Source organism: Brassica oleracea, chromosome C3 (genome assembly GCF_000695525.1).
Source record: "Brassica oleracea var. oleracea cultivar TO1000 chromosome C3, BOL, whole genome shotgun sequence".
In the NCBI taxonomy this organism is placed as follows: Eukaryota; Viridiplantae; Streptophyta; class Magnoliopsida; order Brassicales; family Brassicaceae; genus Brassica; species Brassica oleracea.
This window is the reverse complement of record NC_027750.1, coordinates 13,745,480-13,773,185: the sequence shown is the minus strand read 5'-3', so window position 1 is coordinate 13,773,185 and position 27,706 is coordinate 13,745,480. Positions and strand designations below refer to the sequence as shown.

Sequence of the window (27,706 nt, the reverse complement as noted above, 5' to 3'; positions counted from 1 at the left end):
AAAATATACTATAGATTGAAGTCACAAGCATGGACTCGCCTAGACTCCGGCCCTGTCCACACGTCTCAAAGTTTGTTGATTGTTACGTTTGTAAACGTATACGTTTATTCTTGGGACTAAATAAGTTGCAATATATATTTGATACAATGTGTGGTTGATAAATGTTTCTTATCTTTTAAAATTTTCTTTAATTATCTACGAATAATTAATAATTAAAACGGAAAGAGAAAATACAATGTATCGTTAAGGAGGAGAGGACGTAACGATTTCACTCGTACATGCAATGAACTTACACTCACTTCCCACATTTCGTTTCCTTTAAACTCTTTCTTGTTTTGGTAAAATTAGTAATCTGACATGTACTGTCTTTTGGTAAGGGATGCAATGAACGTGTCTTTTGGTGCTTAAAGAACTTTCGCATTTTGAGCGTTACAGAACTTTCTATAATTTAAAGATTGGAACATTTTTTGGGACACGATCAAAATTGGCCGTTAGGACATGCACGTTCACGCGTGTCAGCTATCTCTGTTACGCTTACCACGTGAGAGCTGATAACAACAGGGAATAAACATCAAACTGAACTGAGTTTTTGTCAACCAACACACACGTACCTTTCCCGTGACGCCTATTACCTCTAATTGGTAGGAATAACAAAAGTATCGGTTTACGAAATTGTAGCATTAAATTCTGAACGTTCAATGTACATTACTAGGAAATCTGAAGACATTTTATTGGTACAAGTCAAAAACACAGAAGCTGTTCGTTTCGCTATCACATGACTGATTACATCAGCTTGTTGCAAGATGATAATTTTAAAATTTTAGCGATTAAATTTTTTAACTTTTCACGTTTATAATTGATCTCAAAATGTTACATAAACACATTGAATTGCAGATCTCAACGATGCAATCAAACATAGCCATTATGTATAATCTTTATAATACTGGTTATCTCGAAAACAAATGCATAAAAAAGTACAAACATGCTGGATTTCCTTTTATTATCATCATCGACCGGTTGAAGTAAACCGAATCCAGACCGAATTAGAAAAGAAGAAAACAAACCATGTCAAAATCAAATGGAGGACTTGTAATGTAATCTCAGAAACTGAGAGACTCATCTCCATCAGGACTTTGACTGTACAAAGAAGAAACTACAATCAATTCTGAATCGTTTTTACTTCTTATCACTTGGCAAACTACACTGCAAATGAGTTTGACACTTGTTCTTCCTCTCCTGTGATTGTTTTCAGGTGGTGGTCGGAGTTAGCTTCTGGTGTATCTTCTTCACTTGGTGGTACAAGTTGCCAGAACATTCCAAGATACTTGTCCCATTCCTCCACAATCGCTGCTCCTTTACTGCTTCCTGTTTTCTCCTGTTTTTTATTTTACATAGAAACGGTTCGCAGATTGAAACCCAAATCATCTGATTAGAGAAGGTACGAAGAGAAAGCAAATATAGAGAGTTAGTTACCACATGAGCTTGGATCAGGCTCTTAAGTTGTGTTTGTCCCACTGGTGAAGTCACTCTTTGGATCTTCACTATCTCTTTGTTGACCTGTTTCAATGTTTCACAAAACGTTTAAAAGAAAATACCTTTCGGGATAAACTCAGAGGAGTTTAGTGATATTAAGACCTTAGGGAGGAGAGTGTCGTCCTCGTCAAGAATGTACGCCAATCCACCTGTCATCCCGGCAGCTACATTTCTACCGACTCTGCAATTTCGGACAAGAAACATTCGGCGGTTAACACACACTTACGTTCCTCGTTTTGGTTTCGTGGTCGAGGTTGAGGACAGTGTTTTTACTTACTTGCCAAGTACAACTACACAACCACCAGTCATATATTCACAGCAGTGATCTCCGGTGCCTTCAACGACAGCTTGAGCTAGAGAGTTTCTAACCGCAAATCTCTCTCCTGCTTTGCCTCTTACAAATAGTAAACCACCTGTTGCACCATACAGGCAAGTGTTTCCTACAATAGTTGCATCTTCAGGAAGAAAACCAGTCGATTCCACTGGTAATATCACAACTTCACCTCCGGCCATTCCCTTGAGGCAAAAGAGTGTTATTAAGAGACTATTTATCGAAGATATTGTAGAAAGAGAACATTGATTTTGAGGCACACCTTTCCCACGTAGTCATTGGCTTCACCCACAAGACGTATATTCATTCCAGGACTTAGAAAACATGCAAAAGATTGGCCAGCACTTCCATTGAACCTGTAGGGGTACGTAACGTAGTGGATCATGGAAGTTGGTTCTCATTATATATACTCAAAGTTTGTTTTGTGTTTACTGAATCCCAGCTTACGTTAGGTTCAGTTGTCCAGCAAAACCAGTGTCTCCGTATTTCTTCGCAATTACTCCCGCAATCCGACCGCAAACAGAACGGTCCACATTGTATATGCTCATGGTTTTGTGAACCATTGTTTCGTTCTCAATTGCATCCATTATCTGGGAAACAACCAAAATGTAAGTATTAAGTCCTCTTGCATATGTAAAGAGACAGTCTTCTCTCCATTGCCATAAATACAACGAACCTCTTCTAAAGTAAAAGGGTTTTGCCACTCATTAACAACTAAAGATTGTAAGCTACATTATTTAAAGTTCAATTAAAGAGTCAATAAGAAAGACAATACAAGTTACCTCCGGATCCTGAAGTAGAGTATCATCAAGGACTGGACCATTTGAGTGAACCTCCTGCTTCCTAATGTAAGTACTGCTACGTTTTGGTAGCCCAACGGACTGCAAATTTTAAGAAGAAATGAGCTAAGCACATCGATAAAACTTGTGCGTAGGCACGAAAACCATAAAATCAATAAACATAGTTACGGACTACTTACAGATAAGAGATAACTGAGGTCAAGATGGGTTTTCACGAGCGAGATGTCCCTTGGCTTCAGCAAATCTGTCCGCCCAATTATGTCATCCAATTTTTCATATCCCAACTGAGCTAATATGCCCCTCACCTACAGAAATTAAAATGAAATATTAGACATTAAAGTTGGTGATAGTTTTGTATCAGTGAAATTTTCTTGAAGATTACCTCCTCTGCAATATACAGGAAGAAATTGACAAGATCACCAGGAAGACCAGGGAAACGTGCACGCAGCTCCTCTCTCTGTAACCAAATTTAGGGATATATTAGCGTGAATTGGTTATGAATTCGAAATAGAAACATGAACAAGTAAGAAAGGAGTTCCAATTTACCTGACTGGCAACACCAACAGGGCAGTTATTAGTGTGGCAAATGCGAGCCATTATACATCCTGTGGCAATCATTGCCAGAGTACCAAACCCATACTCATCAGCACCCATAGCTGCAGCAATCAACACATCAACACCACTCTTGAATCCTCCATCAACCCTGATTATAACTCTTTCCCTGAGTCCATTCCCAATGAGTGTCTGCAAAAGATTGAATGTTAGCTTTCAAGACGCATCTTAGACATTCAAGAATTAATAAGAGATGGAAAACTGAAGCTAGTAAAGGCTACCAGTGCAAACTAAAGTATATACCTGCTGGGTTTCAGCTAGTCCAAGTTCCCATGGACCACCAGCATGCTTTATGGAACTTATAGGGCTGGCTCCAGTTCCACCATCATACCCTGATATCTGTAATCAAAGAAGCATCATAAATTTCAAAAATCCGTAATTGCACAACTATGTTTCTGCAAGTCAAAGACACATTTGAACATATACATATAATTTGAAAAATGGAACAAAGATGGTCACTAGGAAAAGTATAGGAGTGGCATGCCACAAGTGGTCTTTGAAGCCAAGTTTATACTGATTATATATATCTTGTCTTAGCATGTCCCCAGACAGTACATTTTAAAAGCAGACTGATAGCATAATTACATGTCGTTTGAGCTAATATGTTGATTAAAGAATTACACAATTCTAATTTCAGATCTCTCGCAAACTCTGAAAGAAGTGCATACCTGTATGATATCCGCATTAGCCTTCGCTACTCCTGAGGCAACTGTTCCTATTCCCGCTTCTGATACAAGCTTGACTGACACTTTTGCCTTGGGATTGACCTGATTATTAATTTTTGTTACGAGGGAACCCTTGATTCTCGAAGTTCGCCAAATATTTACACTGGAATAAAGGTACCTGATGAAGATCAAAGATTAACTGTGCCAGATCCTCTATGGAATAAATATCATGATGTGGAGGTGGAGAAATAAGCGGAACTCCTGGTTTAGAATTTCTAAGTCTAGCAATATATGGGCTAACTTTTTTCCCAGGAAGCTGGCCACCTTCACCTGGCTTCGCTCCCTGAGCAACTTTGATTTCCAACTGGTCTGCGTTAACCAAAAACGTCGGAGTGACGCCAAAACGCCCTGAAGCAACCTATGAGACGACACAAGGTCATTTTGGTATTTGAAAATAATGAAGGGAATCAAGGTCCCGGAATAACTTCCTGAGAGTTACCAGACTGTACACATGAATAATGACCTCTAGTCAAGTTGACTTTTCCAGTACCTGCTTAATAGCGCTTGTAGCCGTATCCCCATTTCGGAGACCTTTAAGATGTGGCAGCGTTGAAGAGTACCCATCAACAACATCTGTTAGCGGCTTCCAGCGGATCGGATCCTAGCAAGATAGACAGTGAAGTTTTAGCAACTAATGTGGTAAACTTGGCGTTTTGAAGTAAGAAAAAAGGCCTAACTAGATAATAAAGACCTACCTCGCCTCCTTCCCCTGAATTAGACTTTCCCCCCAATCTGTTCATTGCAATAGCAATTGTTTCATGAGTTTCTCTCGAGATTGCTCCAAGAGACATTCCACCTGTACAAAACCTCTCTACAATAGAGGAAGCAGGCTCAACCCTCCCAACAGGGATAGGTTTACGGTCACTTTTGAACTCAAGAAGATCGCGGAAAACCTACAGCAAAAGAATAAATAAAAATAATGTTCACTTGTTCCAAAAAACAGGATTAAGTATGAAGGTGACAGTGTTAGGACTCACTGTAATAGGACGGTTGGCTAAATGCTGCTGATAAACTGCATAGGCTGTTTCACTCTTTTCACGGACGGCTTTATGAAGTAACTTAGACATCTCTGGATTGTTTCCATGATATTCGCCTTTCAAATAACCAAATATACCAAATCAAGAATATTACTAGAAAGCTCGTGCATAAAGAATGGCAGCAACTAGTCTACTAAAGAGACAGTAAAATAGTGTACAGAAAGGTGTCTGCATATAAGCATATTCGACCTTATTATGTAAGAATATATACAATTTAAAATCTCTAATTAACTTGATAACGTTTTACGAATAAACAGACGCAGTAGTATGTATGTGCTTTTGCATAGACATCAAAAAGATTATCACCAAATAACGGTTTCAATCCAGAAAAGTACCTCCAGGCCTAAATTGAATGAAACCAAAGTTTTCTAGACGTTTGGCTGTATCCTCAGAAAATGCCCTCACCCAAAAAGTTAACGTCTCTCTAGCCAGCTGCAGACAGAGGAAGGCTTAAGTATGAGTGACCCTGAAATCCCTTTGAAACAGAAACTATCTTACATTGAAAGATATGAGAAGCATTCAACAATAGAGGAGATCTCAGGCTTTTATCAGAACTTTTATCTATTGTATGTTTCTCCACAATAGAGAAACATACAGCTAATGCCGTAAGAGTTTCCCATAGTATATATCTCCATTCTAGCTCCAATAATTTTATATTTATCAGTGACACTTTAGCTATTTTCATCTTGTCACGGAAGCAAACTAAATCAATCATCTAGAAAAAAAAAATACAATTCTAAACATAAAACCAAAAAGCACACATGTTTTGACTCCGTGAGAAAATATTAGTACACGCTCCTTTAGGTTTGGAAGTATAAATAATAATAATAATAGCATCTAAACTGAGATCCAAAATGTTTGGGAGTATTCTGACCTCATCCAAAGTCAACCCACCAATGCGTGATGCACTACCACGGAATGAAAATTCAACAACCTCCTTCCCCAATCCATAAATCTCAAATATTTGTGCTCCACAATAACTGAAAACAGAGAGCTCAGGCATTATGTTACAAAGAAAAAAGAGAGAGAGAGAGCTCAGGCATTGAAATGGAAATAATCAGATACAATTATAGGATCAATAAACAAAAATAGATAGTTGAGAAACTGAACCTAGAGAATAACGAGATGCCCATCTTAGAAAGAACCTTAAGAAGACCAGTGCTAACAGCCTGCAGTAGCAATTCAAAGAATCTTAGGATGCCTTCCTTCCATTACTTATAAAGACAATGGCAGTGATATAACAGGAAAATATATGCATGAAGCAAGGGTTCGAATGGCTTATCAAAATTTGTCAATGATCAAGAGTTCATAATCATTAACATGCCTAACCTTGCGATAATTCTTTTGAGCCTGTTCCATAGTTACAGTGGGCATTTTTCCATTTCTCATCATGTTCACGGTCTTGTTGCTTAGCCGCCACTGTCTACATGTTTCCAGTGCTAGGTGCGGGCATATAGCACTGAAATATGGTTATAGACATAGAGCAACGTGACATCAAACAGTTGAGGAAAGCACTCTCGAATCATTACTCAACTCAAAATTAAGAATAAGAGCGTATTATAAACTAGAGATAAACATGAGCATACTATAACGCAATTGAATAAAAAACGAGAGAGAATAAATTCATCAGAATTCCACATGATTTGCTGTCATAGGAAAAGAAACAGCCTAACAGGATGAAGAATTCAATGAAAAGGAAAAGTAGAAACCTTGCTCCATATCCAATCAAACAGGCAAAGTGATGCGTACTAAAGCACTGAGCTGTATCTGCAATAATTGAAGCTGACATCCGAAGACCATTCTCGATCAGATGTTGATGAACAGCACCTACTGCCAACAACATTGGAATTGCAGGATGAGTTGGTTCCTGAAAAAGGGACAGGTTGTAGGATTAGGAGTAGAAACTAAAAGTGTATTTAAGAAATAGATAAAGATAACTAGAAAAGAAAACAGCACCCAAGTTCGGCAATTCATTAACACACAATGCTAGATTGTAGCAATTCATTAACACACAACCAGTAACAATGGAACTTTTACGTTCACATTTGAACTTAACAAACAAGTAAAATAAATCTGCAAACTGACTTTCTTTCCCTAAACATTCCCAACTTTCGAAAGAGCATAGACAACAATTTCGCTAGTCCAAAAAGAGAGCCTAGGGAATAGTTGTTAGTAAAACAAAATAAACAAATCCAAAGGTGATAACCATATATCATAAGATCTAAAATCACAATTGACCGTATACACTTGGAAATATGTATGTACCGGATTATCAGATCTGTCTGAGAGAACAAGCACTTGGGAACCATTACGAACAGCTTCATCTGCAGCTTCGCAGAGTTTTAGAAGAGCCTTCTTCAAAGATCCGTCAATTCCTCTGTGGATGTCAAAAAATGTGGGCAAGACTTCAGATTTCAAATGTGGATCGCTGAGCAGACCTTCAAGCTCCCGTTCATTTAGCACAGGACCAGACAAAACAACCTACTCGTGAAATCACAAGTCTGAATGAATATAAAATCGCGCAAAAGCCAAATGTTTCTAAGCCAACACAAAATCCAAATTTAAACTCTTACCTGTGAAACATTCTGAGGCCCAACCTCCAATATATTCCCACGCTTTCCAATATTAACTTCAAGTGACATGACCAAACCTTCTCGAAGGGGGTCAATAGCTGGATTCGTAACCTGTAAGCAGACCATGCCAAGAACCACAAAAGAAACCATTTCAAGGACAATTCAATGATTTACTACGACAAAGCACGCAATTAAACTAGATCAGAAGAAACAAATAATTCAAATTGTGCCCTTTCGAAAGGAGGACAAACCTGAGCAAACCGCTGCTTGAAATAATCATAAAGCATATGTGGCTTCTGAGACAAGACTGCCACTGGAGTATCATCCCCCATGCAAAAAGTCGGTTCTTTTCCCTGTGCAGCCATTGACTCAATTACCATTTGAACATCTTCGCTCGAGTAGCCAAACGCCCTAGTCCATCAAAGTCAAAATAGCCAAAATTAACGTCTTGATCAGGGAAAAGGCAACTAGTAGCTACAAAATGCAACTTATAAAATACTACTGGTGAAATCAATTGATGAACTTTCTACAACTCTACTTTGAACAAAAATCAACCTTTTCACCCACACAGCAGATATATGCCACGTATACAAAAAGACAATAAGAGTTATAAAAAGTTAAGTACTTTGACTTCAGATAAATCGCCATATGATGCGCACATGATGGAAGCATAACAGAAGAAACAGAAAGGCTTACTGTTGGCGTCTTAAGATCTCTTCAGTCTCCATGCTTGCTGATGAAAGAAAATTAGAAGGCTTCATGGTTCGCAGGTTTTCACTTACCCATTTTCCATATGGGTTATACGAGGCAACCCGCTTCTTCACTTCAGTGTTCTCATATACCTGGAAAAAATCACATTTTAACAATGGGAGCATCCGAAAGATCGACAGTAATCAGGTGCACCACCAACCTGTCCACTTTCCAAGTCGACAGATATCATCATGCCAGGTCCTAGACGACCCTTCATGGTGACTTTTGATTCATCCATTGGAAGAACACCGACCTGTATAAAGGCATGACTTAGTAACTTTCTAAAGCCAACATATAAACACAATATGATACCAGAGCCCCTGTGTATCTTAACCAATTATCTATTTTGATTTGCAAGCCGTAACCAATCATATATCTTAATTTGCAAGCCTTAACTCAGTTTCTAAAGAAAACACTTCGTTTGCTTGACTGGATTTAAACTACTCCTAGATTTCACACTAAGTGATCATGAAGAAACTATTTTATACTGATCACCTATTTAAAGAAACAGTTCGCAAAGCTATGTCAAGAAAGGAAAACGAAGATACTTCCAAAGTGATTAAATGAACTGGTTTTCTGACCTGTCAGGACCAAAGCTTTAAGATTCAGGCATAAGCCCAGTCATCTGCTGGCAATCATTAACCTTGCTTAGATAAAGAACAAGTACATAGAGTAAAAGACAAAACGCACCTCTGAGGCTACATAGACAACATTATCACTTGTCCGCCAATATCTAGCAGGCCGAAGACCATTGCGGTCAAGGCAGGCTCCAACCGTCTTTCCATCACTGAACCAAACAACTCAAGGTTTACGAAGATTGAAATGTGAAGGCATAAAAAGGAAATGCGACAGACTTGCTAGCTCAACTACTACCACTTTGAATGACAAATTATCACCAGGGTCATTTGTCCGCCAATTGTCCACAATGGTGGACATTTTGAAAAGAGTAGCAGAAAATATCTGAGTGGTCAAAGTCTTTCAAGCCTCTGAGAACAGTTATGAGTACTCAGTTTTCTTAATTAAATAAGCTTCGGAGGAATAAGGGCGAACTGAAAACTCAATCTTACTCACATGACTAACTTTTCATGGCTAAGAATTCGTCAAGCAAATTACCTGAACAATATCAATGCAGGTCCATCCCATGGCTCCATCTGTCCCTTGTAGTAATCATAGAAGTCTACAGCCTACAGTCGGAAAGCTGATAAGAGAAGCACTTGCAAGTATCCACAAAGATCAAAAAAGCAAACACGAAGAAATACCTCAGGGTATTTAATCATTAAGGTCGGGTGATTTTTATATGCCTCTGGCACAAGAATCATTAGAGATTCCTCTGGAGTCCGGCCACTTCTTATCAAAAGCTGCACAACCTCACTAATATAAATACATTGAACTCTTGTGGCAATAAGAACAAGTCTATTACCATGCTATACTCAACAGTCAGAGAAGTTTTATGTAAGCAGAATATCACTATTGCTTTTATGTTTTAGCTCCTAAAGCAAGAGTTTCTTACTATGCTTCTTCTTAATCCAAAAGTAGATACCAAAAAAAAAGAATAAGAACGGGAAAACAAGTTAGGTAGTTAGATGACTCTTACTTCCGCTGCACTATCAAGGTTAGAGGAGTCCGAAGCCTTTGAATTGCTGATTGGGCGAATATCATCTTCACGTCCATGCCAGACGGGTGATTTTAGAGATGCTTCTCGAGATGTCATCCAGTTTAGGTTCCCCTGCAAAACTTGTTCGGTTTCAGTGAGAGGTCCTAGCTTAGTCTTGATATAACAAATCTATCAACAAGAGGAGACGCATAACCTGTATGGTATTGATCTCCCCATTGTGTCCAAGAAACCTCATTGGTTGAGCAAGAGGCCATCGGGGACTAGTATTTGTGCTAAATCTTCGATGATAGATGGCAAAAGCAGATTTATAAAGATCATTTTGAAGGTCGGGGTAAAATAACCCAAGAACTTCTGAACGAAGCATCCCCTTGTAAACAATGGTCTGGTTAGACAAGGAGCTGAAGTAAAGCTCAGATGCCCAACTTTCAGAAGCAACTGCTCTTTCGATCAGCTTCCTGCAAATGTAAAGCTCTCTTTCAACGTCGTCTACTTTATCTTCTTTGACAATTCTAACAAAGACCTGCTGCGTATTTGGCATTGTTTTTCTGGCATAATGACCGACGATGGATGGTTCAACAGGAACATCCCTCCATCCAAGCACCTCCAGGCCCTCTTTCTCAAAAATACTTGTAACCACTGAAGAGATATTCCAAACATAATTTAGCGAGGAAGATAGTACATGTTATAAATAGGAAAATAATTATAATTTGGAGCTGCAATTCACAATCAATATGTATAAAACTATTCTAGATTCACCTTTCTTGGCTTCTCTCCTAGCGTTTTCATCTCTAGGCAGGAACAGCATTCCAACACCCGTATGCAGCTTATCAAAAGAAGCCAATCGTTTCTTCTCAGCCCAATCGTTAAACAAATCCCAAGGGATTGAAGTCATCAAACCAGAACCATCACCAGAAGCATTATCAGCACCACAACCACCCCTGTGTTCCATACAACCAAGCGCTATCAGAGCATCCTTAACAATCTTATGCGTAGCCTCGTTCTCCAAGTGTGCAATGAACCCAACTCCACATTCTCCCCTTTCTGAAACTATATCTTCCAAGTAGGCCACCTGCAACGATCCAATTCAAAAAATTTAACCACCCGGAAAATCAAATGAACTCAAAATTGCATAAGTCAAAGCCAAAACCTATAACAGTATCGACGTCTAAAACCCTATCGCGGACTCTGATTCCCGCGATGCCTAATGCTACAGGATCAGTTCAAGGCATATATGAACAAGATGAAAATGCATATCCTCCACAACTTTAACAAGGATCGGATAGATCACCTTAGGCTTCAGATCAGAACCAGAAGCCGACGCATCGAAATTGGGGATCGCTTTTGCCGATAGCGGAGACCTCAGCGAGGACTTTAGCAGTGGAGTGGAGCCGCGAAACACGGAGAGTCCGTTACGCCGTTTGGTTCCGACGACGTCAACCGAGAAGAGAGTCTTAGTAGAGCTCAACTTCGCGGAGGAGAGAAGACGGGAGACTGAGGATGAAGCTCCGGCGGCGCCTGGAGATTGCAGCGCCATGGGATGATCGATCGGAGTTCGAACTTTTACTATCTCTCTGCGACTGTTGCCGTTATATTCAAATGTCAAAATAGAAGGAGAGGCTGATTCGCTGCGAAGGGGTGTACGGTGCACGGGAATCGCAGAGAAGATTTAGCCGTTGATGTTGTTCAGATTATGGCACGAGGTAAGGGAAAGAGGTTGAGTGATCAGATCAGTGAGCGCACGGAGGACTCAAATCAAATCGCCGTCGTTTTTTTTTTTGCCGTTGCTGTTGTTGCAAAAGGTGGTGATGGAAAGCTGAATTTATTAGCTTTTATGTTTTCAAACGTTATTTTCAAGATCTAGCGGTGCGTTTGGTGACGCATGTGTGTTTTAGAGGTACAAGAACAATTGAATTGAATGACTACAAAACTATATAATTAACATAATAACATGTCTAAACAACATTGATATTTTTCTAAATATAATTAATTCTAACTACAAAAATATGTAATTAACATAACAACATGCATTAAGTAATATGTATTATATAGTTAACATTATGATTATATCTTTAAATTATGTTGGATTTTAATATTGAATTGTTAGGCTACAAAAGTTCTGTTTATAATTTTGAAAAATTATGATATTAACCAGATAAAATATACGTTAATTAATACATGTCGTCATATTGCTATAACTAGTAGTACTTTAATGTTATTTAAATATGTAATCATCTATAGTTAGTGTTGATGTCGATCATTTTTCTAAAGTAAATGGGAAAACGTAATCATCGCTTATAAAACTATATTAGTGGATGTAGTTAACTTGGCTTGAACAGTCGCATATTTAATTCTATACTGTACTCTGATCCTCTGTGGGGGCAAATCTCATAACAAAACAAAAGATTCTTTCTCAATTCTTACCCACAAAACAGCAAGTGTTACTAACTTAGAACAATTAATGGAATATTACTCTATTTCTTTATTGAAGAAAATAAAAGAAAGCATCATCACCTACGTAACTACATTGCCCAAAGTTGTGTATATTTATAAAAATCTGCCTGCTGTCTTGTTCAGCAACCTCTTTCCAGACCAAGAAAGTTTCAATTTTATCAACAATCTTTTTAATTTATAGCTAAAATGATGACCAATCAGGTTTAGTTTTAGTCTTTTGAATTGAATCTTTTGATTGGTGCATCAAAGATACTTTCTTGCAATTTATATAAATACTTAAATAGAAGCAGTCACAATTGCAGTTCTAAATCAATGTATACCACCAGCTCATGTTCTGTTAACATGACTGTATATATATTATTATTTTCCTCTTAACTAAAGCAAGTTTATATCTTAAAAAGCAATGTGATTATTGAAACCGTTCAGAATATATTAGCTTTTAACAACAAATAAAATTTTAGTTGAAAACTTGAAATTTTACTACTATAACTACATCTGATGGACCGGACCACACTTAATACTGCGAATCTCACATTATTTCAACCACCATCTTCGCTCAAACCAATATCTACAAGAATTATGCATTTCATAAGATGAAAGGCTACACAACATTATACAAGAAAGAAAAAAAAAGTATATTCATTTCTATGGTTTTCAGCTGATTACAAAGTTTAATACAAATATCTTGAAGATATATAATTGAAACAAACAAAATGGGAGTTTCATACTTGCAAGTTGCGGAGCCCTTGCCGAAGTATGTAAATTATATATGTAGCCCTATTTCCTGTGATACAAGAAACCTAAAAAGCAAAGAGACAATCAATTATCATCTGTGAACGCCTTGAAGATAAAGTCACGGAAACGCCTCGAGTATTGTTTTGGATCAACTGCAGATATAGAGGAAGGATCATACTGTATGCTTTTGTAAGCATGTTCTAGCTTTTTGCTGATATCATAATCTTGAAGAATGTCAATGATACCAAATATCAGCACCACTTCATAGAACTCTCCCGTTGGCTCTCCCACAAGCTCAAGCTCGCTATCACTGCTTTTCCTCACCGTTCTCTCTGCACGTGCTGGCATGTTGGTTCCCAGTCTGATACTAGCCCACCTGCAACAATGTAACCATAACCAAACCCATGGTTATGCGATCCTCTGGGAAAACAAGATTTTAAGTTTCTGACGAGAAAACATGTTTTTTTTTTTTGTTTTTGGTGAAAAACAAAAATTTTATATTTTAGTGAAAAATGGGATGGCCATTTAAGTTTTTAGAGAGAAAACAAATTTTATATTTCTGACAGAAAAACGAAATTTTATGTTTTTGGCGGAATCCGCCCGTTTCCAACCCATATTAATTTATTTAGTCACATAGGGTTTTGGGTTTGAAATTTTGGAATGGTTTAGTATATCAACCATTATTATCATTCCTAGTGTTTTTTTTGTAACTTATTATCATTCTAGTGTTGGTTTTGTTCTCTTGTGTTATGTTACCTTGAGGGATCTGAAAGTAGTTGGTCAACCTCTGCTCTAGAGAGACGATGGCATGCTTCTTCATCAGATTCACCAATAGGTGTTTTAGCTCCAGAAGGAATCAGATCTCCAGCTACTGAAGATTCTCTGAAGTGAATACCAACTAGTAGACTATAGTCCATGATCCTCTCTTGTTCTAAGAACTCACAGTCTTTATCTATTTGCCTGTAGTTTTAACAATGAGACATGAGAAATGAAACAAGCACAAACTAACCAATCAAGAGTAGAGTAGAATGGTTTTCCACCTGGTGAATTCTTGGTACCATGCTTTCTGCAATCTGAAAATGAAACTCAGGTCACGGTCTTTTAAGATGGTGTTTGAATCGATTTCTGATTCGGGTTTGTCAGTGGTTCGGCCAAGAGAAGATCCTTTCAGATCAAAGATTCTGTGAACAGAGTACTTAGAACAAAACAGATTACCCATTATGACAAACCTCACCTGTTCCAGACAAAGAGAGAGATATGAGATCAAACCAGCCCTTTCTAAGGCCATGTCACATTAAGAGTTAATGTTTTGTATCTACCTTCTTTTGAGTTGGTCCATTCAATCTCACACAGTGTAAACCAAAGAATCTGATTACTAAAGAGTTCTCAAAAGCTCTAACATGGTTGTAATATGCTGCAAGCATCCTCAGAAGCACCTAACATCAAGATGTTTTAAGTATATGCAATTTAAATACTTGGTAACACCAATAACAACACTATATGGTAACTTGAACAAATCTTACTTTTGTTTCAGATTTCTTCATTGTTTTTATCATGTAACGATCATCATTTGTTAAGTAAAAAAAGCTCCCACTTTTACCAGGGGATGATAATTCTCTGAGGGCATCATCCCCACAGATGGATAACATATAATCAGCTGGATCTACTTTGAATAGCTTCCTCAAGCTCCTGGAGAATTGAATCATAAGCAAAACATGTTAAGTGTAAGAAAGACATAATTACTAGGAATGTGAAAACACTAACCTGAAAACTAGTGGGCAATAATCTTTCCATTTGAACTCAGTAGATTGATGTGGAGGTGTGTATTTAGTTCCTTCACGTGGAAACCTTCTCCATATCTTATCTTTTGGATCAAAAGCTGAAGGTTTCAGATCAAGAGATGCCACTGGAGCTTGTCTTCCAACAGAATGTCTGTGGAGACAAAACCACTAAACATGACACCAGAAACAATGGCATGGCTCCATGTGCATATATATACCAACAATAACATTTTAACCAAAAAAAAAAAAAAAAAATATATATATATATACCAACAAAGATCAGACTGTATATAAATCATAGTCTCTCTCATATTTACCTGATCCCTAGCTGTAGATTAAGCATAAGGTCGTAATTGCGATGACCTTTAGAAATAGTCTCCCCTTGCTTCCTCCCTGCCTTTGGTAGTTTCATAGGCACAGGGCTAGACTTAAGGCTCCGAATGCCTTCAGCCTCCAATCTCATCAACTCTGCATCCAACTCCTTCCTCAAATCTGTGCCTTCTTCACCGGTTTCATTCCCCCACATATTCATCTTCTCAAACGCTCTATCTACACCCACACTTACCCTCCCATCAACTGACACCCTCCTAGGCTTCTCTATACGCTTGGAAGAGTTCCATACAGATAGTTTCTTCTGTGAAGGAAGCATAGGAACCCTTTCTCCACTGCATATAGTGTACTCACTCAGATTATCAAACAAATCTTTAGGATCCCATTCAAGATTCCCTTCATTTCCTGATGGATAATAAGTACCATTCATCTCCTCTGGATCCTTAGACCAGTTACCAACATAGAAACTCCCATCATCCCATTTATAAGTCCCATTCCCTCTAGGGAACCCTTCATCCCAACACCCATCATATCTATTACCATTTGTCCACACAAAGCTCCCTTTGCCATAGATAGTACCATTCTTCCATTCACCAGTGTAATGACACCCATCACTCCATTGATACCTTCCATGACCTTCTTGCAGACCTCTCCTCCATTCACCATCATAGGCATCTCCATTTGCAAAACTCTTGACACCATGTCCATGCTTCAGGTTCATCACCCACTGGCCTTTATAAGCATCTCCACTTGGACCAGTATATGTGCCAGTACCATCCATGTACCCACTTTTAAACTCTCCTTCGTACGTAGCACCAGATGGCCACCCGAACTTTCCATTCCCCATGGTTTTACCGTTGTACCAGTCACCAATGTACATGCAGCCATCTGTCCATAGGTATTTTCCATGGCCGTGAGGAAAGCTATCGTACCATTGCCCTGTGTAGTAGTCTCCATTGGGCAGTACTCTCTCAGCGTGGTAAAATTCCTCTAAGCTGCTCCTGTTTGTGCTGGTCTCATCATCGTTCTCATCAGTTGAAGTATCGTTATCCGTGTGTGGAGATACCGATACTGTTCCAAAAACGCTGTTTGCGCGCTTCTTGGCTTGTTGCGTCTTTCGCACGGTCACCTCCCATGCTTTTAGAACATAGCTTTGTTCCTTGCTCATTTTGTTAAACTAAGAAAATATATATCTAAGAAAAACTGTAACATGTGCGTTCTTGTCTAGATAACAATGCCAAAGATGTACACATGCCCAAGAAATCAACAAACATATGTCTCACTTGTGATTTTCTTTTCTGCCTCTTATAATCTCAATGTAATAATTGAATCAGAGGCAAAGATCTTGCTTACTTTTTCCTTCAGATTGCAGCATTATTAGATTGAATATTTCTCTGAACCATGTTGCAAAACCAAACAAAGACTCATGGCCAAAGAAAGAGTACTTAAATGGGAGACAAAATGTCTCCGAGATTTCATCTTTTCTAATCAGTTTTTCAAACTAATTTTACCATTACTCAAAGAATGACTCGTTCATGTCCTCAAACTAATGAAAGGCCTTGAAGTTTAGAGAAACAAGCAAGACCCTCAAAGTTTCTATATTTAGCATCTCCTTGCTTCTCTCTCACGCAAAGGTACATTGTTTCTTAATTCTTATAATAATAAAATAAATAATATTTTACAAGTGGACTAACTTAAGACGAAGAGGCCAAGGGAACATTTCAATGTTTTTCTTTTCACCCTGTCTTCTATTCTTCGGGCGAATAACACATTGCAGACTTATTAGGCAAGAGTGTTAGGTTTTCTATTCGAGAATTGTTCTTTAATTTATTGATTGTTTATTTTGGTTTGGTTCTCCAAACCACCTTTTTTTGTTGGACAACTTTTTCCAAAACCACTTCAAATTTGAACAATAAAATGGTCATGTAATATCAAAGAAGTAAGAGATAAAACAAACTTCTCCAAATTTAACTCAAAGTCATTGACGCATTCACTCATAAACGTTACCCAATACAAATTTAGAAAAAAATGTAAAGCTAGAAAAGATCAAACAAATAGAGTCATATCTTGTTGAGCTTGGCGAGGAGGAAGACGGTAGCGGAAGTGACGGCGGGGATGAGCAAGTCGTTGGGGAAAGACGTCGGAGCTATACGGTTCTTGAGGAATACGGTCAAGGCAGGAACTCCAAAGATGAAGAGTAGAAACTCTTTTACTCCTCCGACCCCGGTGAACCCAGCTCCGATCAAAACCTCCTGAAGAAGCTTCTGAAACTCGTCTTTTGATATCTTCTTCCCCTCGCCGAGATTGTGTCTCTGGCGTGGTTCAAGTATAAAATGTCCTTATTATAATAATTTTTAAAATATATATATATACTAATAATTTTTTTTTTATATATACTAATAATTAGTTATCCTTTTTTTACCTTTTTAAAATATTGATTATTTTGTAATCTCTTTAAATATTATAACGTCCATATGTGTAATACATAAGATAACATGTTTAAATACATTTACAAAATCTATTAAGTATTTTGTTAGATATAATATGAATTATATTATATGCCTGTAATATTTGCAAATCTAATGTTTTAACTTTGGTTTGCTTTGTTTTTATCATATTATGATGCAATCCATCGTGTCCTTACTTCGAATATGAACCCAAGTTTTGTTACAAATTAAAAAAAAAGAAAACCATGCCACCACTAATTTGAGTTAATAAAGCTGTTTAACAAAATAGAAACTGGAAGAATTTACCTCATAAGCTTCTTGTAATTTATCAACACTTGGCACCTTAAGTTGGGTACCACCGAGTCTTCTATTAATTTCTCTATCAACACCAAATAAAATAAGTTAGGTGTAATCACATCTCATGTACTAGTCATAGCATAGTGTATAAGAAGGGTTAAAATTACTCGACAGCTTCATCCACAATACGGTAGAAGTCGCCAAAAGACCATTCTTGATCGTCATCTTGTTCTTCAAGGCGTTTGCGGTAGCAATTATCTGCCATAGTTTCCAAGTCTTTCCTATTTAACTCACCGTTCCCTTTTGCTGCGCTCCATGATCAAGTGTCACCAAAAAAGAAAACAAAAATATTAATATTAAAATACGATAAACTTTCATTAATGGAATGTATATATCGTTATAAATGAACATTAAAAAGACATGTCACGGACGAACCGGTATTGAGGGCTTGACCCATGATAACTTCTTCTCTTCTTTGATTTTTTCGTGATAACTTCTTCTTCTTTTTTGAAAAAAGGCATATAACTTCTTCTTCTTTCTTATTGTAACATATTTAAAGGATAGTATTAAGAAGCAAATGATGGAGGCGTGACTTGTGAGGTGCGCTCAGTATCTTGGCATTCCTGATCGGTAAGCCACGTATCGGAAGCGTGACAGATGATCCTAAGGATCGGGAGAAAAAGTGAGATAATTTCTTTTGTTTATATAAAAAATATCGCTACTTTATACTTCTTTTTGTTCTCAGTTCAATGTCTCAAAAGTTGCTGTATATATACAACCCTGGATTTTGATAAAATAACATGTGTTCCCGATATGATTTTTGAGTGAAATTTTGATAATTTATTTCTTAACCAACTTTTGTTTTCTCCTAAAATTGTCATGCAAGATTATAAGGAAGGCAATGCATCACGCTTTGTCTCTGGGTTACAATAGTGTGAACTTCGAAGGACTCCAAGCAACTGGTGGCAGCTATTGTAGAAGGATCCTGCTACTCGGAGATTCATGGAATTGTAGCTGATATCACCTTTTTCGCAAGCTCAATGGAGTTTGTATATTTTAGGTTTTGCAATCGCAACTCTGTTTCTTTTGAGGATGGTTTAGCTAGCTAAACAGGGACTAGGACCGGCTTAGATAGGAGGCGAGCGGTGCGATCTCTCCGGATCCAATTCGTTGTCCCCCTATTTTTTAATAGATAAGGGCCCGATTTTTTAAAAAAATACATGTATTTTAATATTAAAAATAAGAAAAAGGGCCCACATTTTTTTATATGAAAATATTTTTTTATTTCCATAGAGTTATTTTTAAAAATACTTCTACTATTTTGAAAAAAAACATATATCTATTAGATTTAAAAAAAAAATTGTTTGGAAATTAAATTTTGTTTTGCCCCGGGTCCATGACACCATTGAGCCGGCCCTGAGAGGGACTTGGTTCTCTTGTACCAGATTCTGATTAACTTCTCTACAAAAGCATCGGTTTGACAGAGAAAAAAAAGAAGAGATTATAAGGAAGATATTCTCATGTTTTGCCAAGTACCAAGGGCGCAGACTAAGAGGCATGCAGATCTTTCTTTAATAGTTCCCTGTTTTCCTTCCAATAATTCTCTGTTTAAAGTACATTGAAGAACGTTAACTCAAGATAAAAATACATTTGGGTCAAAAGGAAAATTTATTAAATGAAATGAACCATATGAAGCTTGGACACTTAGGTAGGAATAGGAATCACATGCATAGATAACGTATTTCTAATTTTTTCTGCCTGACAAGGATGACAAATTCCACCCCATTCCCTCGTCGACTTCGCGTCACTCAAATCTTCTTTTGTATTTTCTTGATTTGGACTCTTTGGAATGCTAAAGATTCAGATTCAGACCAACGAATGAGTTTTAAGGAAGGATTAAGCATAAGAATTCAGCGACATTTAATTGTTTTTTTTTTGACAAAATCATTAAGATTAACTGTTTTCACAATTTTAATTCAAATTTATTGAAAATCAAGATAAATAAAGGAAGAATTAAGTCTCTCTATAGTCAATTAGAAGATTTTTTTTTATGTATTCGACAAGAGTAGGTTGAACATCTAACACATAATGGACATTTCGACTTTCCAAATATAATAATGCTTTGTATGTGTTTCACATATCTGTGTTCTGTATCCAATATAAGAAAAATGCTTTGATTAAGACGAACATGGAAGAAAATCATAAGATAAAGAGAAGAGATGACATTAAAAGAAAAGACAATTTAAATAAACTTGGATTTTATTTGGTCAAAAAGATAAAAGAATATAAGGACAAAAAGTTATATGTTTCCACATTAAGTAGATTTAAATATATTTAAACTTTTCACTTTAAAATCTTTATCAAACATAAATAGTCCAAGATTTTAGTTACTGTAATCAAAATTTTCAATAATGATAGACTTCAAACTTTTGACTAATAATCATAAATACAATAGCTAATAACACTAAATTTCAAAATATTTTGACAAAATATTTAGAATACAATAAATAATGACATTGGATTTTAATAAAATAAAATAAATATTTGCCCAAAAAAAATATTTTAATAAATATTAGTTTACTTGTATTAAACTATGCTGCCACGTCACCATTTCCCGTTATAATAGCCATGCAACTCGCAACACAGAGAGACAGAGAGTGACATCAATCAAATCACAAAAAGCTTCAAAACGAAAACTAAAAAGGAAAAAAAAACGGACACGCTGTTTTATTCATCTTTCCACAGCTCTCTCTCCTCTCTGCAAACTTCTCGAACCCACCTCTCTGTAATAACAACAGCATACAACAAAACCAATCAAGAAGATTGATCTTGTTTCATTTTCTTTGGTTCTCTGAAACACTCGCTAGATCGATCACCACTGAAGGGTTAGTTTCAGAACATGGAGGTGAAGAAACCCGAGTTCACGTTCGAAGACGATGAAGATCTAGAAGACAGCAGTAAGTACGAGAACGACAGTGACACTGATCAAAGTGATGTGGGAGATCTTCCTGGTGACGACGACAACAACGATGACACTTTCATCTCCCAAGTCCAGTGGCCTCAGAGCTTTAGGTAATCTTCATCACCCTTTCCACACAAGAATCATTACCAAACCGATGACATTCTCGGTTGTTTTGTAATGAACAGAGAAGCTTTTTGTTTTAAACAGGGAAACGACAGATTCTTATACGATTGCTGCATCACCGATCTTCGGGTCTCTCAGGAGTAATCCTAGTTTCTATAGACAGAGCAGAAGTAATCTTGATGTTGAGTCAAAAGCTCCTTTGCTTCCCGAGAGAAATGAAGAATCCGACAAAACCTCAGTTACACAATCAGTTTGGTCTCATAAAGGCTCATTTGCTGAAGAGTTTCCCATTGGTGGCTATGGCTGCAGCGTCACTCAAACCATTTTCAATGGTAAACTATAAGAAATGTGATTCTTCCACTAATCAAGAAACATGTGTAGCGAGTATCAATCACTAGGATTCTTGTCCTAGTCAAGAAACATTTGTAATGGTTATGACTATGATTCTTGACCTAATCAAGAAACAAGTATAACTGTTATAATTATGGTTTTTGCTCTAATCAAGAAACATGTGTGACGATTATGACTATGTTTCTTGTCCTAGTCAAGAAACATGTGTAACGGTTATGACTATGGTTGTTGTCCTAATCAAGAAACATGTGTAACGGTTATGACTATGGTTCTGGACAAAATCAAGAAACATGTGTTACGTACGGTTGTGACTATGATTCTTGACCTTATCAAGAACCATGTGTTAACTTTTTCTATAAACCATACTTTGTTACAGGAATTAATGTAATGGCTGGAGTTGGACTTCTCTCAACACCTTACACAGTGAAAGAAGCTGGATGGGCAAGTATGGTGATTCTTCTCATGTTTGCTGTTATATGTTGTTACACTGCTACTTTGATGAAAGATTGCTTCGAGAACAAACCTGGTATTATCACTTACCCTGACATTGGTGAAGCAGCTTTTGGGAAATATGGTCGTATTCTTATCTGTGTAAGTCACTTTGCTGACCTCATCTAGGTTGTTCTGTAGATTTGCATCCGAAAAATCGTACTTTCTTAGGCATCTCTAACACATCTATACTTTTCTCTATAATAGCATTTAGAGGCAAAACTCCTCCAACTCATTTATGTTTTTTCTTCTAAAATAGAGATTGCTATTTATTTATTTTTATTTATAGAGAAAGAAATAATATTTCTCTATTTCTTATTCTCAATTTAGAGATTGCTATTTTTTAAAAAAAGTACACTAGAGCAAATTTTATCCTCTATTATATAGTTTTCTATTTTAGAAGAAAATAGCAAAATACATTGGAGATGGTCTTGTGGTTTATGCAATGGTTTGTGTCTTTTTCTTGCAGGTGCTTTTGTACACTGAACTATATGTAAGTGAAGAACAACCCTAAGGTTTTGTTTCTGTCTGTATAATGTGAAGTTACTAGAATCTTTGTCCATTTTTTTGTAGTCATATTGTGTTGAGTTCATCATATTGGAAGGGGATAACCTGACCGGTCTTTTCCCTGGTACATCCATCGATTGGCTCGGGATCAAAATCGACTCTATCCATTTATTTGGAATAATAACTGCTCTCATCATTCTCCCAACTGTTTGGTTGAAAGATCTTAGCATCATTTCCTACCTCTCAGGTACTAATCAACTTCTTTTTCTTGTTGCATACATGTATATCTTGTCAAGAATCTTGAATCAGCTTCTTGTGATTCCACAGCTGGTGGAGTTATTGCAACTGTTTTGATAGCAGTGAGCACTTTTTTCCTTGGGACAACGGGCGGAATCGGGTTTAATCACACTGGTCATGCTGTGAAATGGAACGGGATACCGTTTGCTATTGGTATCTATGGATTTTGCTACTCAGGTCACTCTGTGTTCCCAAATATATACCAGTCCATGGCTGATAAAAGCAAGTTCAACAAGGCAGTGATCACATGGTAAGGCCATATATATTTTTAACTCTTGTAATGTATTGATCCAGTTCTCACTCAACGTATGTGGGTATTTTGCAGTTTCATTTTATGTGTTTTGATATATGGAGGAGTTGCAATAATGGGTTATCTCATGTTTGGTGAAGCAACCTCGTCTCAGATTACACTAAATATGCCAAAGGGCTCATTATTTTCTAAAGTGGCTCAATGGACAACGGTTAGAAAAGAAACTAGTGTTTTGTTTCCCTCTCCATCATCTTTTGAAGTTCAATCTAATAATTAAACTCCATCTTGGTTCTGTTTTGTCTTTATCTTTTTTTTTTTGTTTCAGGTTGTGAGTCCGTTCACAAAATACGCTCTCTTGATGAATCCACTAGCAAGGGGTATAGAAGAGCTGTTACCTGAAAGAATCTCAGAGAACATATGGTGCTTTCTTCTTCTAAGAACAGCACTAGTTGCTTCGTCTGTTTGTTCTGCTTTCCTTATCCCATTTTTTGGTAAGTAAGAAAGCTAAGCTAGAAATGTTGAGAACTTGCATGTCTTTAACTTGGTTTGATCCTTAATGATCTTCTGCAATTGGTTTATTATCTACACAACACAGGTCTCGTGATGGCTCTGATTGGATCTCTTCTCAGTATACTTGTGGTTAGTAGTATTCATCATCTCTCCTCTCCTTATTTGCTTAATATACTAAAAATATTGTTCTTATCAAGACCCCAACACACGTTCTTGGATCAAAACTAATAAATCTCTTTTACATAAATTGTATTGTGCCTTAGGCAATAATAATGCCAGCTCTATGCTTCATGAGAATAATGGGTAACAAAGCTACAAGAACACAGGTATATATACATTGAGCTTTTGTATAATCTTCTATTCTCAACTTCTTGAAAGTAATTTTGGGATTCTTAGACTAAAACTGAATTATGTTGTGTTTTTGTTATGGGATACAGATGATTCTGAGTTCGGCAATAGTAGCGATTGGGTTGGTAAGTGGGATCTTGGGGACATACTCTTCGGTTGCAAAGATCATTAGGAACTATTAATGACTAAACCCCCCATAGTCTTTCCTTTCTTTGAGTTTAATGTTCATGTTGATGCTCTAATAAAATCTTGATTAGTATTGGTTTTGACTTTAAAGTAATAAAGATAGTGAAAGGTTTGCTTTATCAAAGTTTGTCATGTTTTGCTTTTTTATTTTTGTGTATTTCCTTCATTTTAATAAGCATCTTTCTCCATTTTTGTAAGATTCCTTTTTGTCAAACAATACATGGTCGACAACGTTAACATTTAGATTTTAGAAAGAAGACCTTGGATATTGGGCCCTCGTTTGTTATTAAGCCTCTAGGCCCTATACACGTTTGCTACAGAAATATCCGGCAGCACATAAACTAGGCAGCACGGTAGCGTAGGACGTCCACTTCCCGTTTCGAAACCTAATTCAAAACCAGAAGCTCGTAAAAGCTCCTGGAATCTCGCTTCCAATATGTTTCCAAAAATAACTATTTAAAAACACGTTGGAAGCTTACGCTTCCGTTTAGAAATCACGGTTCCATTTAGAAATACTTTGTGTCATTAATAAAATAAAAATATTATGTTTTATTTTATATAAAATTCAAAATTAATTGTATTAAAATATAAAGAATACAATATATGCAAATAACAAAACTAATATTATAAATAATCTTTGTGCATAATATTTTTTTATAAGAGATCTTGCACATATATATATATATATATATATATATGTATATATATATATATATATATGGATATACACTTACAACACGTATCCGCTTCCTAATTTTTTTAAAAAATTCTTACTTCTACGCTTTTTTACGATTCTGCTTCCATATACATGTTTCCGATTCCATGTAACATAGCACATAAATGAGTTTTATATTTTAAAGACGAGAAAACGAGTTAGTATCATAATTTAGGAAAATATAAAAACACCAAAAATTTGAAAAGGATTCATTAAGCCTTGAGATAATTTTTACTAACCTTAAATAAAAATCTTTTGAAGAAAAAAAAGGAATCTATCTAAATTTTTATTTTATTGATTAAATATAAATTTACAATATCTTTATAAATAATTAAAAATATAATTTATCCAACATATCTAATCTATTAAAAGGGGAGTACAAATTTAAATTACCTTTTAGTTTTGCAAGTTCTTTACACTAGAATGCCACTGAGATTATAAATAATTTTTCTCTATATTAATGTTGTCTTTTCCCATTAATAAATGCATTTTCCTAATTTTAATTTAACCAACAAAATGGCAAAAATGAAAAAAACAATCGGTAATATTATGACATCAATTAACTATAACCTCCCGTTTTCTTTTAATATAACCTATAAAAAATATTTTTGTTCTTCTTCACCTATAGCTAATCCACCTGTTGTACAATGGAGAACTACCATTAGTTTTTCTTTTAATAATATAGATAAACAAACATGACAAATTAAAAAAATGAAAAAACTGGAGGTTTACGTTTTTGTTTTTATTTAACTAAAATTAAAACCAATTACTGAATTACTATATTCATAAGTTTGTATTAATTTTTTCACTATTGACTAACAATCAATTTACCATTTATTAAATTATCTACCTTTTATAAACAAACAAAATTATTTGTTTTGTTATTTGTTTTGTTATTATTATCCCCAAAAATCAATTTACTTATTTGTTATTATTAGCCCCAATTTGACTGTTTTACCTTTTTTTTAACAAAAAGGTAAATAAATTCAAAGTCAAAACATTAATATCTTTCTAAGTCTATCCATATGTAATCAATGAGAAATTAAAAAAAAGGTAAATAAATTCAAAGTCAAAACATTAATATCTTTCTAAGTCTATCCATATGTAATCAATGAGAAATATTTGATATCGCTATAAGATATAGAAACTGAATCACCTAATTTGTTTGAACAGAATAATTATTTATCCCTTGACTTTGCTCTTCAATCTACAATAATTATAGGAATTAAATGTAACAAAAAAAATTGAATTTTTTTCCCAATTGCACCAAATAATTAGTTCACCAAATATCTATATCAAATATTGTGAATCATTAGAATCCAAACTATTGCCTAAATTTTTGCTAACCATAATATTTTATACACCCAATATATTGTGCAATTTAATTCACATTGTTAGCAGATAATCACTTGCCCAAGGGTTTTAGTTATATATATAGTTTCATTTCCAAACGTCTTTCAATATCACCTTCTATCATAAATACAAACCACCATGTCAACAAACAAAAGTTTTACATTGCTTCACAAGGTTAAACCTTACAAAAACGAATGGTGTGTGCAAGTTAAACTCATTCACTCGTCGAAACAAAACCCCCATACACCTGACGAGACACTTGAAATAGTCTTTATGAAATAGTAAGTTCTACAGCCCTTTAATTTTTGTATGTTTTTCATAATTATGGTTTCTCATATGCTTTCAGATGTTTTCAGGATTGTAAAATACATGCATCATGCACAAAAACTCACATGTTTTGGACACAACGTAACCTTACTATTGGAGAGTGGCTGGGAAAAGTAAAGCCCAATATTGACTTTATAATAATCAGTGATTAGATGATTAATGAATTTTATGGTTATTTCGTGTATTGATTAACATTGACTTCATCGAAGAAGATAGAGAGATAGCAAAATGATTCATCGACAAATAAAAAAAAAAACAGAGATAGAAGTGGTTGTTATCGCGTTGCCAAGACACGTTTTGTTATTAGCTTTCCTAGAAAAAAAAATTAGTTATATATGGGCTTTGAACTAATGAGCCATTACCAATTATTGATTTTACAAAATTTGTTAAATGGAATGTACAGAAACTAAATCTCATTATTAGTGTCTTTATCAGATAAATTAAATTGAGTTTTTCGTATTTTCTTTGCATTTTAAAATTTTATTGTTTATATGCTACAAATTTGAAATAAGTTGAACAATCCATTTATTTTCATAAAAAAATCTATAACTAATGTATCATTTTTAATAGCATACTATTTCATCGTTGTATGTACTTTTGATTCACAAAAATTATTTTCTGTATATATTATACATAAGTCTAATTAAATAAATGTTAGATTTATTTATATGAGACCCAATATTGATGATACAATTTACGGTAAAACAAAAAAAGTAATTATTTTATGTAATTTTTAAAATTGTTATCTTTCACCATGTTATATTACAATAACTATGTAATAAGAATACGACATTTAGTACAAACTCAAATAAATTACTGAAATAAATATTTGTGCGGTCGCTCGGATCAAAATCTAGTTTATTTTGGGATTTAACCAGAAGTGCATTAGACATACATATATCCACGTTCGACTATATTAAAACTACTTATTATTCTATGAGAATTAAGAGTACAATAATTTATTATTTTTTATATAGTTCTATCATCCGAAGAAAAATCTTCCATATCCAAAAGATAAAAAGATACATTATACATGTGTTTCGTCTCATTTCTGCTAATTTTCTACATCGAGATCGGACTTATTACAGAATTATTACCACCAAAAATGAAACTGTTAATTGTCATATGTTTCAATAATGAAAATTTGATATGTTACTTTAGGTAATTATATACATAGATCGACCACCTAACAAATTTTGATGAAAAATGCAAGATTTCTTCTTCTAAATGAACGCAAATATTTACTAATACAAAAAAAAAAAACAATTCGC

The 27,706-nt window shown here is 35.6% G+C and overlaps 4 protein-coding genes across 5 annotated transcripts; 1 reads left to right on the top strand and 3 right to left on the bottom strand.

The window, feature by feature from the left end:
• Positions 1-972: 972 nt before the first annotated feature.
• LOC106335201 (ferredoxin-dependent glutamate synthase 2, chloroplastic-like) lies at positions 973-11,784 on the bottom strand. 2 transcript variants are annotated; one of them, XM_013773649.1, is made up of 33 exons: positions 11,265-11,784; positions 10,733-11,045; positions 10,170-10,612; positions 9,956-10,087; positions 9,621-9,719; positions 9,475-9,545; positions 9,052-9,148; positions 8,522-8,614; positions 8,308-8,453; positions 7,863-8,022; positions 7,612-7,722; positions 7,304-7,519; positions 6,748-6,905; positions 6,368-6,497; positions 6,149-6,207; positions 5,913-6,018; positions 5,374-5,470; positions 4,979-5,094; positions 4,697-4,894; positions 4,492-4,602; positions 4,120-4,359; positions 3,945-4,043; positions 3,520-3,615; positions 3,211-3,408; positions 3,047-3,121; positions 2,844-2,969; positions 2,647-2,745; positions 2,312-2,454; positions 2,127-2,220; positions 1,811-2,049; positions 1,636-1,714; positions 1,474-1,557; positions 973-1,375 (listed from the first exon to the last, which is right to left on the bottom strand). In XM_013773649.1, exons 1-33 carry the CDS (start codon positions 11,508-11,510, stop codon positions 1,199-1,201), a joined length of 4,851 nt encoding a protein of 1,616 aa, XP_013629103.1. In that variant the 5' UTR covers positions 11,511-11,784; the 3' UTR covers positions 973-1,198. The 2 variants fall into 2 exon arrangements, with proteins under 2 accessions (XP_013629103.1, XP_013629104.1); XM_013773650.1 differs by lacking the exon at positions 11,265-11,784 and having other exon boundaries at positions 10,170-10,431; positions 10,497-10,612.
• A 1,304-nt stretch (positions 11,785-13,088) lies between these two features.
• Positions 13,089-16,660, bottom strand: LOC106333009 (phosphatidylinositol 4-phosphate 5-kinase 5). Its single transcript, XM_013771494.1, has 7 exons — positions 15,261-16,660; positions 14,927-15,094; positions 14,686-14,851; positions 14,482-14,598; positions 14,203-14,396; positions 13,919-14,122; positions 13,089-13,538 (listed from the first exon to the last, which is right to left on the bottom strand). Exons 1-7 carry the CDS (start codon positions 16,439-16,441, stop codon positions 13,247-13,249), a joined length of 2,322 nt encoding a protein of 773 aa, XP_013626948.1. The 5' UTR covers positions 16,442-16,660; the 3' UTR covers positions 13,089-13,246.
• A 517-nt stretch (positions 16,661-17,177) lies between these two features.
• Positions 17,178-18,548, bottom strand: LOC106332922. The gene is made up of 4 exons (XM_013771408.1): positions 18,453-18,548; positions 18,185-18,323; positions 18,027-18,099; positions 17,178-17,585 (listed from the first exon to the last, which is right to left on the bottom strand). The coding sequence occupies exons 1-4, from the start codon at positions 18,472-18,474 to the stop codon at positions 17,334-17,336; spliced, it is 486 nt and encodes a 161-aa protein (XP_013626862.1). The 5' UTR covers positions 18,475-18,548; the 3' UTR covers positions 17,178-17,333.
• A 2,121-nt stretch (positions 18,549-20,669) lies between these two features.
• On the top strand, positions 20,670-24,164 carry LOC106332362 (vacuolar amino acid transporter 1-like). The gene is made up of 11 exons (XM_013770831.1): positions 20,670-21,089; positions 21,187-21,434; positions 21,830-22,044; positions 22,412-22,435; positions 22,516-22,696; positions 22,777-22,996; positions 23,072-23,207; positions 23,322-23,487; positions 23,592-23,635; positions 23,770-23,832; positions 23,944-24,164. The coding sequence occupies exons 1-11, from the start codon at positions 20,917-20,919 to the stop codon at positions 24,034-24,036; spliced, it is 1,563 nt and encodes a 520-aa protein (XP_013626285.1). The 5' UTR covers positions 20,670-20,916; the 3' UTR covers positions 24,037-24,164.
• Positions 24,165-27,706: the final 3,542 nt, after the last annotated feature.